The sequence below is a fragment of the Pyxicephalus adspersus genome, chromosome 6 (genome assembly GCF_032062135.1).
Source record: "Pyxicephalus adspersus chromosome 6, UCB_Pads_2.0, whole genome shotgun sequence".
NCBI lineage: Eukaryota > Metazoa > Chordata > Amphibia > Anura > Pyxicephalidae > Pyxicephalus > Pyxicephalus adspersus.
This window is the reverse complement of record NC_092863.1, coordinates 44,740,502-44,755,178: the sequence shown is the minus strand read 5'-3', so window position 1 is coordinate 44,755,178 and position 14,677 is coordinate 44,740,502. Positions and strand designations below refer to the sequence as shown.

General features: G+C 39.8%; 1 protein-coding gene across 3 annotated transcripts; it reads left to right on the top strand.

Moving 5' to 3' along the window:
• Positions 1 to 543: 543 nt before the first annotated feature.
• EIF4ENIF1 (eukaryotic translation initiation factor 4E nuclear import factor 1) lies at positions 544 to 13,531 on the top strand. 3 transcript variants are annotated; one of them, XM_072415528.1, is made up of 19 exons: positions 544 to 709; positions 2,757 to 2,854; positions 3,033 to 3,106; positions 3,219 to 3,346; positions 3,483 to 3,757; positions 4,160 to 4,361; positions 4,864 to 5,033; positions 5,773 to 5,908; positions 6,575 to 6,751; positions 7,434 to 7,666; positions 8,034 to 8,108; positions 9,551 to 9,728; positions 9,824 to 9,903; positions 10,560 to 10,696; positions 10,800 to 10,887; positions 11,679 to 11,805; positions 11,891 to 12,223; positions 12,362 to 12,505; positions 12,841 to 13,531. In XM_072415528.1, the coding sequence occupies exons 2-19, from the start codon at positions 2,786 to 2,788 to the stop codon at positions 13,047 to 13,049; spliced, it is 2,835 nt and encodes a 944-aa protein (XP_072271629.1). In that variant the 5' UTR covers positions 544 to 709; positions 2,757 to 2,785; the 3' UTR covers positions 13,050 to 13,531. The 3 variants fall into 3 exon arrangements, with proteins under 3 accessions (XP_072271629.1, XP_072271630.1, XP_072271631.1); XM_072415529.1 differs by having other exon boundaries at positions 544 to 821; XM_072415530.1 differs by lacking the exons at positions 5,773 to 5,908; positions 6,575 to 6,751; positions 7,434 to 7,666.
• Positions 13,532 to 14,677: the final 1,146 nt, after the last annotated feature.

The window sequence follows — 14,677 nt, the reverse complement described above, 5'->3', positions numbered from 1 at the left end:
ACAAACTCTGCAGTTGTTTCTTTTAGCATATCCAAGCACAGCTTGCTCCAGAATTTAATGCCTAGGCTCCATAAAGTTTTGCTTTGTTTGTGATTAGCTCACAGTGAGGATTGTATACAGTAACTGACACCATGCTGCCTAATAATATGTGGAGACAAAAATCTGTTCTAATTGCATTTATTAAAATATTGTACCTCTTCTGACTTACATACAAATTCAACTTAACAACGAACCTACAGTCCCTATGTCCTATGTAACCTGTAGAGCCCATAGAGTTTCCATCTAGGCTCCAACAAGGAAACTTTAAGCCTAATGTCCCTGTTTCTGTATCCATGTTGTGGAATCTTATATTTTCCCTCATACACAGCACAGCTGACTGGCTGATTAGCACACACAGAGCGCTGTGTTCCGCCTCTAGCAATGCACAGTCATGGCTTCTAACCTGAGTTTCACTTTTACAATAATCTTTATCAGCGTCACGTGACCCAGTCAAACCTCAGCAAGGGGTTAATCGCTTGGTCGCCACGCCCCTCTACGTCACAGGTTACGTATGACGCCCGGGGTCCTTTAGACGTAGCCGATTTTCGGTGCCTGATAGAAACGTTCGGTCACGATCACAGATCGGCGTAGTGTGAAGTGTGACGTTAGCGAAGGCCCCGAAGCTCCCAGCGGAGAGCAGACCGGCGAGGAGAGGGGAGCCGCGGGGCCGGTACGTGCTCTGCGTTGTGTGCGTGCACTGCGTGCTGTGCGTAAGTGGCGTCCGTACGCGACGAGGGGTATTAGAAGGAGGGGGAACCGGGACCGAGCGGGGGTGTATTCAGGTAAGGTTACAGTGTGTGTAGCCGGTGTGGAGAATACAGCAGGTGCTCAGGGCTGGCATTGGCTCTGCTTATACATGTGCCATGGCACTTCTCAGGCGGTTTGTTGGTCGGCTTTACTGATAGACTTCATTCGGTAAAAGCTTTGATATTCCTCAGGGCCTTGCCGTGTGTACCCGGCATTGGTAGCCCGGTGTCTTTGTATGCATGGCCTGTGTGTGTGTGTGGCAGCCCCTCCACTTCCTTTGTGGCCTGCCCTGTGAGTGGTTTGCTTGCAGCAGATTAGAGTTCTCTGAAGAGCAGAGCCTTTGTACTAATAAATGGGGGTTATGGTCAAACTTTTTATTCATTTTATTTATCAGATAAGTCCCAGCCTTTTGTGTTATTGCTGGAGAAATTCATCTTTTGTCCTGGAGATTACACAAAGTTTGGGGGATTCCAATATTCACTGTTAAATCTTTCACAGGTGATCTAGTAAGTGTTGGAGAGAATCTCTACTTCCCATTGTTTCCCTGACCAGGAAGTGAATTGTAATCTCTGTAAAGGGATGCTGAGTTCAGTCTTGTACCTTTGTTAGGCCTTGGGCTTGTGTTCATAGGCAAAAGTTTACTCTGTAGGGTTCTGGTTCCCCCACCTGTTAGGATTCATATGCAGCAAACATGTAAATCACAAACCGGTTTGCATATAATACTGGAATGGAAGGAAAGGCTAATGTTTTCATGGAGCTCCTCTATCCCCTCGTTATTGTAAACTAAAATGAGCACTTAGTCCAAAGGGATGAGCTGTAGTCTGAGATCTTTAAAAGTTCCCCACACTTTAGATTTTCACTTCATTGGGAGCACAGCACTGTCCTAGCAGCATCTACTGACACTATGTTTCTACTGATTTCATTATTGCATGCTATTGCAGCCCTTGTAAGCCCAGAACTTCAATCAGGTGAGTGATTAAGGTGGCTGGGTTTTTTGGTTTGCCAAAAAGGAAAGGACCCTGCCTAGAAGAGCTCACAAAGAGTTGTGGTTAGTAGCATAACACTCCGTTCACCCTTTTAGTGGTGTTTTGGTATCCAGAAACAATGGATTAATGGGAGCACAGGCTGTCCAGTTTTGAGCGTTGGTTTTCTTTTTGTATAAATGTATTTTGGCTACAGGAGCCCTTTGGTATATATGAGCTAACCCTTTTCTTTATGAGAATGATAAATGTTTACTATTTCTATTGTAGTATGTAAGAGGTTGAACATGTTACAATTCCTTTTTCTAAAAGGTTAAGTAAAACATTCCAGTAAGCCCATTGAATACTTGGTACAGGCTGTGTGTGCTTCTCATATAGCTTGTTTTTACCTTCTCCCTTAGGACTTCTGCATAGGTAATGTAAGGGGTTGTTATATTTCATAGGGAAACATATTTACATATTTAAATCTTTGTCAGACTTTTATCCCCTCTGGTGTTAGCCTTTTATTGTGTTATGTAAGTGTACCTAGCTCAACCCTGTAAACTTTGCCTAATGAGCTCCTTCCCTGGCAGAAAGACATTGTTTTTTTTTTTTTAGGCATAAAGTTTTTACGACCCATTTAGCCCTAGACTAAAATATAGAACTGGTCATGTAAATGCCCATTCCTAAATGGTACTTTAATAAACAAAGGGTTTTTGTTTTTTGCTCTTTCTATGAAGTCTAAGTGACTTGGATAGTTTAGAAATGCTAAAATGATAAAGCAAACTTTGGCCACTGCATCTTTTTATTTGCCTGCCGCCATAATTCTATGTATATGATATAACTGGTATAGTTCTACACAATTGTCTGATGTTATCAGACGTGGAGAATTGCAAAAACTCAATTTTCGTATATGTTTTTGTCTCCGGGTATTGCTCACAGAGCAAAGTTCCCAGCTTGACTTTTTCAATAATTGCTGTGAAGATTACCTAACCTGTTTCCTCTTGTTAGGTTTGTTGTGGATATCTGGGATTGTTGGGATGGATCACAAGGAGGACCCAGACCTCAAGAAGGCCCCTCCAAGCAAATCCCATCATCGGTACTCAAAGGTATTTTGAGTGTTTAATTGGATATAACGCAAACCTGTAGCTGTTCTGTCAACAGGCAATTACTATTAATTACATCGGTTAATACTAACTAGGCATTTTTCACATTACTTGGTATTTTTTTCAGGGTAATGTTTTTTTGTTTTTTCTTTTTTTAAATACAAACTGTTTGCTTTAACAGGAAGAACTTTTGGACATTAAGGAGCTACCGCACTCTAGACAAAGACCATCTTGTTTACTTGACAAATATGACAGGTGTGTAGCATAAAATGTTGCTGGAGTTCCTAAAGTCTTGTTTTTTTTTTTTTTTTTTTTTTTTAATCTTGTTTTTTCTCTTAATGACTAATCTCGTTTCGTCTTTTGACAGCGATGGGGTTTGGGACCCTGAGAAATGGCATGCATCGCTATATCCCAATTCTGGACGCAGCTCTCCCGTTGACTCTTTACGAAAAGAGGTTGATGTGGAAAGAAGTGGTCTGAAACGTCGGATAGCTGGTATAGTGCTAGGTTTCATGCATCTTTTGTTGAAATATAACAAATATAAAATATAACATAGATATAAATATAAATATAAAATAGAAATATAACAGTACAGATATAGCAAAAAAAAAAATTTGTGTACTTTTTGCAGACCCACGGGAACGTGTTAAGGAAGATGACCTTGATGTCGTCCTCAGTCCGCAACGGAGGAGCTTTGGAGGTGGTTGCCACGTAACCGCGGCTGTTGGTTCGCGCCGAGCTGGTAGTCCATTAGATAACAAAGAAAATGAGAGTTTGCGACTTATTGGTGGGCGAAGGATTGGCAGCGGCAGAATCATAGCTGCTAGAGGCTTTGAACGAGATCTGCGAGGAGAAAAAGATCTACGAGAACCTCGTGAGCCTAGGGAGAGGGAGAAGCGTTTCAGGGTAAGATTATTGGTTTTTTTGGGGTATTTTTTTTTTAAAACATTTTGATTTTTAAGATGTACAATAATAAGATAATTACAGAATAACGCCGCATATACAATGGGGAGGGATAAACAAAGTATTTCACATGAGCAAACTGATTTTGCCAATTTTAAGCAAAGGCGATATTCTAGTAATTTGTTCTCCAGACTCTTGCCCAGTTACTCAGTCTTTTTGTATCTTGTTTTTTTGGTGCCTATGTGCTAAGTTCTGCTAAAAACCAAAAAAAATGCTGCAAATATCACTTTGTATGGCCTAACATGGGTTTGTGCAGTTCAAAGTAACTTTGTTTATCTATGCATGACTTAATTTTGTTAGTTTTTTTTTTTTTTTTAACCTAATCTGGTGTTTGTTTTACATTAGAGGGAATATGGTGATAGTAAAAGAGTTTTTGGGGAGCGCAAGAGGAATGATTCTTATACAGAAGAGGAGCCTGAATGGTTTTCTTGTGGTCCTACCAGCCAGTCTGAGACTATAGAGCTTACTGGCTTTGATGAGAAAATTCTGGAGGAAGATCAAAAAGGAAGAAAAAGAACACGAAAACGAGTTTCTTCTGTGAAGGAAGGCAAGTAAAGAGTGTCAATGGGCATAGAGAATGGTGGTGTTACCTTATGCAAGGCTACATATAGACTAATAGTCTTGCTTTATTTTATAATAAAGCATTTTGTTTCCAACACCTGTTTGGTTCTGAAAATTTACTCCTAAAAATGTGTTACCCGTTTCATTACTGGTACAGAGCTTGTTGATATTTTAGCAATCTATGTTGGAAAGTAGGGCTGGGATGTTTTTGAAGTGTCTGAAATCCACTCGCCCAATATTTCTATTGAAAGCAACAGAGTAGTCCCCATTGCTGCTTTTCTGTCTTAACTGATGTTAACGTGTCCTGTGACATTACTGTATTCTGTGTTTTCTTTGCTATGCATTTACATCCTAAAACTTGCTTAAGTCCAAGCAGGACTGGCCCTAATGTTGTACATAGATGACCTGTTTAGATTAGGTCTGTTCACAAATGTGGGATGTTTAATCTTTGAATCTGTCTTGGTTAACTTTGGTCTTTCTGCATTCAGGAATTGAATGTAATGGTGGTGTCTTGGAAGAGGAAGTGGCAGCTCCTCTTCACAGAGAAACAGCTGACCAGGAAGTGCCCCAAGAAGCTGTTCTCCCGGAGCCTACCCCTGGAGCGTTTGACTTCAATGAGTTCTTTAACCTGGACAAGTCTGTGCCTGGCTTGGCATCGGTAAGTGCTGTGGTGTATCTCACTTGACCTCTGTAGAAGGCACCAAATTTATGTGGGTATTTTAGGTCTTAGTGTGTTGGCATGCATTCTGTGACGCTCTTCTAAGGATGTTACTTATTGTGTCTTTGCTTTACACTGGTGATGGGTAATCACAATTGTGCACACAGTGGTTTTTTTTTTTTTTTTTTTTTTTTTTACCTGGCTTGATATCTCACTATAAACCAAAGTTTTTTTTTTTTTACCTTCTAAAGTAAATTTTAGATCATATTACATGACTTTTTTTTTTTTTTTTTTTTTTTTTTTTTTTATTATTGTATTGCATTTTCAGCATCTTTCTGCCTATTTTAGGGTTGGCAGTTGTGGATGTATAGCCTGTTTTGTATTTGGTTAGTTGAAGTGACCTAGGTGGATGGCTTTGGCCCATGTTTTAAATTTTTGTGAATGTTGAGGTTCTTGGTACCTTAGTGCTTTCAGCAACTTATCTTTGAAGGGTATGCTGTTTGCAGCATGACTGGTTTTGTATGTGTGGTTTTCCTCATCCTAATTGCCTTCATATGAAGTGCTGTGTTAGTGGTTGGGCATTAGAACCTAAATGCTGGACTTCGGGTTCAAAGCTGGCATTCCACAACCATAAAGTGGTCCCCTTCACCTACAAGTAAGTGTAACACCTTTGAAAATCATGTCCCTAGTCTACAGGATCTGTGTGACTTAGTTTGAATACGTGTTATCTTTTTTGCAGATGATTGAGGACGTACTAGGAGAAGGATCCATGGCTGCTAGCAGATTTAGCAGATGGTTCTCTACTAACAGCCACTCTGGAAGTCGATCCAGCAGTCTGAGGTCCACCCCTCATGAGGAACTGGAAAGACTAGCAGGTAAAATGCTTTCAATCTTGATATTTTGCAGTTAATACTACTTACATTTTTAATCTGCAAGTTTACTAATTTGTGTTTAATCTTGGTCGGTAGGTTTGAAAAGACTCAAATGAGGTTGTACTCATACCCGTACAGCAAGCACTAGTGGCCTAAGAGCTCAAGTCACAAAATTTTGTGCAAGAATAAAATTATAAAGTCCTGGTGCACCTATACTATGTAAACTGGCTTGGTTTCTCTTGCTCATCTTGTCTTAATCACATGGGCCAGTATGAATCTCCTTTTGCTAGCAGATAATGTGCTCATCCCCTTGATATAAAGTGAACCTAGTGTGGTGAGACAAAAGTAATAGTATTTCAGCAATTTTATTCAACTAAAACCTATTCCTGTGTCTTTGCCAGGTGTATCCCAAATGCCTATTATAAGTGGTATATAGCTTAAACCTTGGTTAAATGGTTACTATAACATTTTCTTACAATCACATCTTTAATTCTCAGAACCAAAAATCTGTACATGTATGAATCCATAACCCACTGCCCTCAAACATGACTCATTTTTATCAAATGGTTGGTTCTGTAATTAACAATTTTAGCCATCTAAAGCTTCCATTACAGAAAATATGTAGGGTAAAAAAAAAAAACTTGAGAATTTACCTTCTCTTTGATACAGGTTTGGAACATGTTATTCCCCCTCTTGGACAGAACTCTGGAAATTATTTTGCTCCTATTCAAAATGAAGAAAATGCAGACAAAGTTGACATCTTAGAAATGTTTCAGAAAGCCAAATTGGATTTGAAGCCTTTGTTATCAAACCTCACTGCAAACAAAGAAAAACTACGGGAGAGTAGTAAGTTGAAAAAGGCTGTAAATGGGAAAGGAGGGTGTGGGAGGTTTAAAGCCATTCACAAAAGGTTTTTATCCTGCTAACTATACATAGGCGTTAGAGTGCCTTTTTATTAAAAGAAAAAAAAAATTGTCATACACCATTTTATCACAAAGCTGGTTAACGTTAAGGTAAATGAACATTTAGATGTAATGTATGAAAGCAAATTAATACGGTCTATTGTGTGGCACTCACCACTGTAGTTTGCATCATTGTTTGTGTGGACATGCATTTCAATCATGTGTCCTGTAATAATGGGACCCTTTTACACTGTGCCTAATTTGCCAAGCAGAAGTACCCCTTAAATGTAAACTTGACACCCATTGAGAGCTGGTAAAAACATTGTGACAAATAACTAGATCTAATTAGATTCTAAATCAAAACATCAACATATTGGCTGCACAGTTATTACTCATATGAATTAATACTTTTAACAGTACCGGAAATAGTCACTTTCCCTTGCAAGAAACTTCAAACTTCTAAGTAAACAAACCAGGTAGACTGACAAACTACAAGCGACAAGAGGAATATGACCTAACAATGCAAAATGACAGCTGCCAATATATTTTCTTTGAGGTAGATGTAGGATATAACAGACACTTTTTATTGCATTGCCAGACTAATTTTTCTTCTCCCTTCAATACAGCACATTCAGGGGTGGCCTTATCAGTGGAACAGGTTGAAGCTGGACTTAAAGATTTGAAAGTAGAGCAAGATAACAAGATTGCAACTCCCTTTATGGCTGAACAGCTGGAGGAGGCATTGACCGCTATGGCTGGCCCAAGAAAAACACAGAAGGATGGTGATATGTCTGCCTTTAACAAACTTGTAAGCAGCATGAAGGCAAGTGGGACACTGCCTTCCCAACCTAAAGTCAATGTAAGTATTTGATGCAAAGCGTCAGGAGGTAACAAGTGAGCTCATTATAGATGTTTGGGAAAGGCAAGAAACTGCAAAAAAGCCTATCTTCATCAAAGGCTCTGTCTGCTTTTTAGTTCTGTTTTTGTTGGGGCAGATGGTTATCTGTGGTGTTGCTAAGGAGGCAGTTGACATTGATAAAGCCTTTCTTTTGCTAATGTGACATATCATGCCTGGTTTATGTTCATACATTTTTTNNTTTTTTTTTTTTTTTTTTTTAACTTGTGTGTTCACTTGTTTTAAAGGGATATCACTTTGGGTGCAGCTGGTGGTTTATTAAACTACAATTAAAATTTACTTAATGCCTGACTTTCCCCCCCTAAACTAGCGGACCCTAGATGGCCATTTGATGCCCTCCTCTGATGTGACGGGTCCCTCTCCCCTCCAGAGGAATATTCTTCAGGTAAATATTAGGTTTATGTGTAGTGTGGGTTTTTCTAAGTGGTTTGAGTTTGTTGGAAGCGAAATGCAGTCACGAAAAAAGGTGCACCCACTTTTCAATTGTTATGTATCTGGGCATGATAAAGAAAATTTGTTATTTTCTTGCCCACTTTTGTATACATTATTTGCCCCTCCTCACCCATGCCACTTTCTGTTGGTTGGAGGGTGTTTGCGCTGGTATGCGGTTTCCAAGTTTTGCCAAATGTGGTGCTGTACATTTATGCCAGTCATCTGCGCTGCAAATTCATCTGTCCAAAGGACATTGTTCTAAAAGTCTTTTTGTTCTGATGCAGCATATTCTTCTTAATAATCTGCTTTTAAATTTCCCTCCCGGCGCCCTGGCATCACAGCGGGACCATCTGATTGCTGCTGGAGCGCGGGGCAAAGCTAGAGGCGGCTTCTAAAGTTAACCCGAGTGTGACTCGGGATTACCGCTTTTTGCATGTAAAAGCCACCGAGTCACACTCGGGATTACCGGGAGGGGGGGGGGGGGGGTTAATAAACAGGATTAATATAGTGTCAGCATTTTACACCGTGCTGTACATTAAATATGGCAAACTTAATCCATGCTGCCATAATCTTTTTAGAGAAGTTTCTCTTCAATATTAACTTTCCATATTGATTGAAAAGTTAATAAATACATCTGATGCATTATGTTTACATACATTTTATTTAAAGATAGATTTGGGCTCTTATCTTCTCTTCCTGAAATCAGGTCTTCATCCATATTGATTGGAAAGGACACCCATGTCCCTTTCAGCAATGAAAACTTGCCTGATTCAATCAAACTTTTAGTTCTTAACGTACTCTGATGGCTAACAACCATGTAGAAAAGATAGTGCTCTGTCCTCGTGTAAAGTCTGTAGCAATCTTTTTAAACCGTGTCTGTAATGTATAAACAAATCTTTTCTAATTTATCTTTTAAAGGATAAAAATCTTGGCTTATTAAAGTGTGTGTATACATACATACGATTTTTTTTTGAGCCGGGTGGGAAGAAATTGTAGGCGGGTGGCATCCCCTGTATTGTGACCCAACTCTTCAGTAGCCACATAAAAACAGCTGGGTGGATCCAGCTAAAAGGGGCTGGGGAGAACACTGTGTGTATACATATATATATTTTAGTAATTTTAAGCTCTGCTAAGGACAATATGTATTGAATGCAATACAATTGATTTATGTGTAAAAGCAGTACATTGTCTTTTAACATCATTTTGTGTATCAAACTTTATTATACTCATTAATTTTATACTGTAAAATAAATTTGAATGAAAAACCATGTACCGCTTTTAGAAATCAAGACAGAAATCAACCAACCAGGAGGTTAATTGACCATATGACTTTCATGAATTTCCAGTGTTACTTTAAAAATTAAATAAACTTAAATGCATTCTTGTTTGGCACAGGAGCTTCTTGGACCTTCCATTCCTGACTCCTCCAATGTCCTTAACAATGTTATGGGAAGTTTGGATCCTACAGTGCCTATGCTACGGCAACGTACGCCCTCTCCTCACATGGCACAAGTATTCCCGACTCGTTCCTCCTCTGCAGATTACCTTAGAAACAGAATTCCATCTCCACTAGGCAAGTAGTCTGTTTTGTTTGTTCCTAAAAATGAATTATTTTAGTCAGCTGTGACTATCTGAAACTAAATCCCATTTCTTCTACACCCTCCACAGGTTTTTCTTCTAGTCCTCAATTTTTAGGAGAACAGTTTCCCACTGGAATACCCAAGGCTGACAGCCCGGTCATGGCACAGGTAAAGTCTGTTTTAACACTTAATAATCTTTGCATGAAAAGTTTTGAATCTGAACTGCAGGAATAGCTTGGTATTAATGTTCTGTGTTCTAGTGCAGGCTGGCTTTTGAGCACTTCCTCTTTAGAGCTGTCTGCCTATTTCCAGTGGCTGAAAACATTAGTTACCTTAGTAGGAAACCCAAGTTACTGTGTGTATCCATCATTGTCAAAATGCATTGGCTGCCAGTGGGGAGGACCACCCCCCTTCCCCTCCATACAATACTGGTTGGATTGCAGTCTTTACAGCAGCCTTTAGCAGATGACTTAAATAGGTTTTGGTTTTATGCAGATAGCACTGCCAAATGGTGTTGGTGCCAGAACTATGCAGGCACCATCTTATGGGAAGTCAATCGGCCATAGCTCAAGGAACCTCTGGCACACTCTTATATTCAACTATGTTCACTTCACTTGACCTTGAATTCCTGGATTTTGGTCTCTGAACATGTTGATAAACTATGGGAACCAGAATTTGCTTGTAAACCTAGTTTTTGAGAAGCTGGTAAGGCTGTCTGTCCTTTAATGGACTGTATGAAGGCTTAGATATTTAGGTATAAGGCTAACTCATTTTAAAGGCTAAGCTATGTGTAACCTCCTATGTAATTTTTTTTTTTCTTTCAGGTTGGTTCACTGGAAATGCATCAAGCTGTAATGGATGGTTTAGTGCCACCTGAACTAGCTTTTCAAGCTGCTAACTATTTCCACCCAGTTTACGGCAAAATGCAAATGGAGAAAAACAGAGATGGATTCCGTAACAGGTTGGTGTAACTGAAGTGTATTTAAAGAAATTGTTATTTCTATTGACTAGTAACTCTTTTATATGTTATTTTTCTTCTGCCCCCCCCCCCCCCCCCCCCCCAGACCACAGCAAAGATTAAATAAATCTCCTGTAGGCCATCTACGAGGGTCATCAGTTTCTCCAGGACCCAATGCCCCTGTTACGAGCATGGTAAGAACTGGGAATTGGGTGACGTGTCTAGACATGCAAGTACAATTACTAACATTTCAAGAAGCAACCTACCTCCAAAATGTTAAGTGTGTGGGGAAAGGGGGGTGGGGTGGGTCCAGACTGACAAAAGTAGTTACTGAATCTCTATAAAGTTAAATGAGCTAATTAGGTATGCAGGCTGAGAAAATGAGAACTTTATCATAAAGATGATCATGCATTTAAGTTACAATAATGCTTGTTGTTGCAGCACGTGTTGCATACATTAGCACATTGCACTGCCATTGTCAATAGCATCCAACATATCTTTGATGAATGAAGCCGTGTATGATGGCACACAACATGTCGTGTAGTGCTGCATCTTTAGGTTATAATTGGTGAAGGGTTCTGTTGCATTTTTAGTGAAAAATGTTTAGTGTAAAAAAAAAAAAAAAAGCAAATTTAATCTTTCCTAAAGACCAAGGTGCACCAGCTGTTCCAAATTTATATACTTGGCATTACAAAATATCCCCCTTTATAGAAAGGCCTCTCAAAACCTATGCATAAAAATATTTGAAAAATATTCTAAATGATGACTAACATCACTGTGCTCCATATAGCCCAGCTTGTTCACCCACTACAGTCTGCTTACAGAAAAATGCAGAGGGGCCACATACAACTCTGCCCAAAGAGCACCAGTGGCTGTTTATTACCTGAAGCTCCTACACAAAAGCAGAGTTCCAAAAGATATAAAGGACACAGATTTCTCTAAAATTGGTCATGATAGATAAGATATTCTGGTTTTCTTTTTGTAGCTGTCACCATCCTTTACACCTACCTCAGTGATCCGTAAAATGTACGAAAGCAAAGAGAAGAGCAAAGATGACTCTGTGGGAAAACCAAATGTCCAGGGAAAAGAGGAGGGACGAAGGGGGCAAGAAGGTAATTGTTAATAACTAATTATCTGTAGGCTGTTCAGGCCCAAATGTATTTATAGTATATAATAAATTTTGTTATTTTTCTTCAGATGGGGCAATAATTAGTCCAGTATCTGACCATGCCCAGGGCACCTCCCCTCCAGTGCTGGGGCAAAGGTTTCCACCATCTCAACGCTCTGGATGCACCCCACCATTACCCCACCAGAATCGCTACACCAAAGACCAAGACTATCGTCCCAAATCTACAGGAAGGCTAACTCCTACTATGGCATCACCAGTGCCTGGAGCTTCCTTCCTACGACCTCTGCACCAGGTACCAGTTGTGCCAGTTGTTCGACCGTCCCATCAGTTGCATCCAGGATTGGTGCAAAAGATGCTTGCACAAGGAGTCCCTCCACAACACCTCTCCCTCTTACAGACAGGTTAGTGGTTGAGATGTTTTCTATTGAGGCAGCCTTTGCCTTTTCATTTGCTTTGCTGCCTCCCCTTTTGAATGTTTGTTTTTATTTTGTATAGAAAACTTTCTCCATTCTAATTAATATAGTTTTCAATCTTCCTAGGTTTGCTACCGCCTGGCATTGATCTGTCTGCTGTTCATGCATCTGTTCTTGGTCAACCCTTTTATCCACTGGCACCTGCAGGACATCCACTTCTCAATCAACGTCCTGCAAACCCTCTACAACTTGCAATGATGCAGCGGCCAGGTATGCAAATTTAATGTTATGTAAAAACTGTTGATATTTTAGATGAACTGAATATTTACATTGCAGTAAAGCAGACCTTTACTTGCGATTTTACTAAATGTTAGGTGTAGTGTAGCTAAACTGATAAGTGATGATAGACAACCTCTTAAGTTCCTTTACTTTGCCTGCACTTGCATAAAGGATACTTGGGATAACGCCACAAAAGCAATTGATAACTGCTCTGTTTTTGCTGAAAGTTAGGAGTCCTTTCTGTTTATTTGAAAAAAGCAGTTCGCCTGGAATAGCATGGTTCAATTTTTTTTTTTTTTTTTTTTTTTTTTCCCCCCCCTCTTTAGGATCTGGCACCCAAAACTTCTCTGGCATGCACAGTGCTTCACAAGGTTTGTCAAACAGGCCCAATGTGCATGTGCTGGATCAACGTCCTCAGAGGAGTACTTCCCCCGTTGGACTGGCTAAATGGTTCGGATCTGATGTTCTTCAGCAACCCTTACCTTCTATGCCTGCTAAAGTGATCAGTGTTGATGAGCTTGAATACAGACAGTGAAGTGGAGCCGGACTATCTTGTGATGGGCAGTCTGATCCCTTCCAGGCAGAGAAAGGCTGGTGTCTTATACCCTGAGACCCATCTACTCAACTCTGTTTTTGTTTAGATTTGGGCTGTGAAGTAGAGTATGCTTCCCCTTGTATCTGCTTAATACCCATGCAGAGTCTGGTGAAGGAGGAATCATCTCACTTGCCCAGGAAGCCTTTTGGGAAGGGGCACTTTATTTTTATTTTCTTTTGACATAGCAGCGTGCTGATGGGTAAAGGAGAATGGCCTTCATGCAATGGAACTTTTGTGTACAGACTTGTATAAAGATTTTCTTTTTTTTCTTTTGTGTATATACTCACATTTAGAATAGTTTTGGTTTAGCTAGCTGTACAGATGCAAAAAGCTGAATCTGTTTTGCCACTTACAGTCTGGGCTCTCCCTTTAATTTGTACATTTCGCTTTTCTTTCAATTAAATCTGCATATGCCAATGGAATGCGTTCTGACAGTTATTTTTGGTTTGTGTCCAGTTGTATGAAGTAGCAGTTTCTCACCCATTGGATAACTCCTCATCTTCTATTTAAGAGGAACACAATCTGGCTGCTACAGCCACCATTAAGTTGTGAATGTGCTAAAATTTGTCTGTATATTCTTGCTCATTAATTGTACACATGAACCTCTGGGGGAGACTTTAATAACCCCCTAGCAGTATTCCTGAGTCTGACTTGGGGTCGATGTGCATGGTCCCCTGCAGGTCCTGGGGACACGTCTGGCTACAAAGTGCAGAGACATCCTACACGGTTTCCTGGTGACGGTGGTGCGGCCGGGACTTGGCGGCAAAAAAATTCAAATGGTTTTGTACAGTTATATTACATTATTTTTTATTAACAGATTTTTGTGTTTTTTTTAAGTTTATTAACTATTGGACGTGTCAGTGAGGTCCACAATATAAAATACATTTCCATGCAAAAAAAGTACTTTTGCATGGAAATATGTCCAGAATCAGACTGCTAGGGGGGTTAATGGATACAATGTTCAAATAAACATAAAAACCACAAGACCTGTAAAGGTGTCCTGTGGTATCTGGCACTAGGATATAGTCTACTAAGTGTCTTAAAGTTTGCTGGTATTTTCACTAATTCTGCATTGTAAAAAAAAATTGCCTAATTTTACCTGCATCATATTTAATTAGCCTAATTCTTCTGCACAGCTGCTAAATGGTCTCCTAAATTGCAGCTATATAGTGCAGCCATAATCAGCCTTCAAAGTACTGCATCCCAACCCGATGGAATGTTTTTTGTTTTTTTTTAAGGTAATCTAGAAGTGACCTTGGAACACTAGGTTGTGTGCTCGTGTATTGAACCCTGCCCTCCTAGCTTGTGATCAAATAATAATTCTGGGGATGCTTTCAGTGCTCCTTCTGAAGGTTCCCAATTCCTGCAGCCTCTGCTCATAAAGCCGGTAAAATTGCTGTGGCTGTTTGCTCTTTTAAGTTTAGGTTTTTATTAAAATATACAGAGCTTTAATCCACATCACCCAGACCTTTGCAGTTTGCCTAACGAACTTGTCTGTAGAGTCAGTCTTCTGCAGTTACATACCTGTGAAAGCTTTTTGAGAGATGACAATCTCTGAACTGGTAAGT

Bases quoted from the DNA above. Each gene is read 5' to 3' on its own strand.
- EIF4ENIF1 (XM_072415528.1), top strand. From the start codon at position 2,786: ATGGATCACAAGGAGGACCCAGACCTCAAGAAGGCCCCTCCAAGCAAA. The intron at 4,362-4,863 runs GCAAGTAAAGAG...TTCTGCATTCAG, and splicing joins AGTTTCTTCTGTGAAGGAAG to GAATTGAATGTAATGGTGGT. The intron at 10,697-10,799 runs GTTGGTGTAACT...CCCCCCCCCCAG, and splicing joins AGAGATGGATTCCGTAACAG to ACCACAGCAAAGATTAAATA.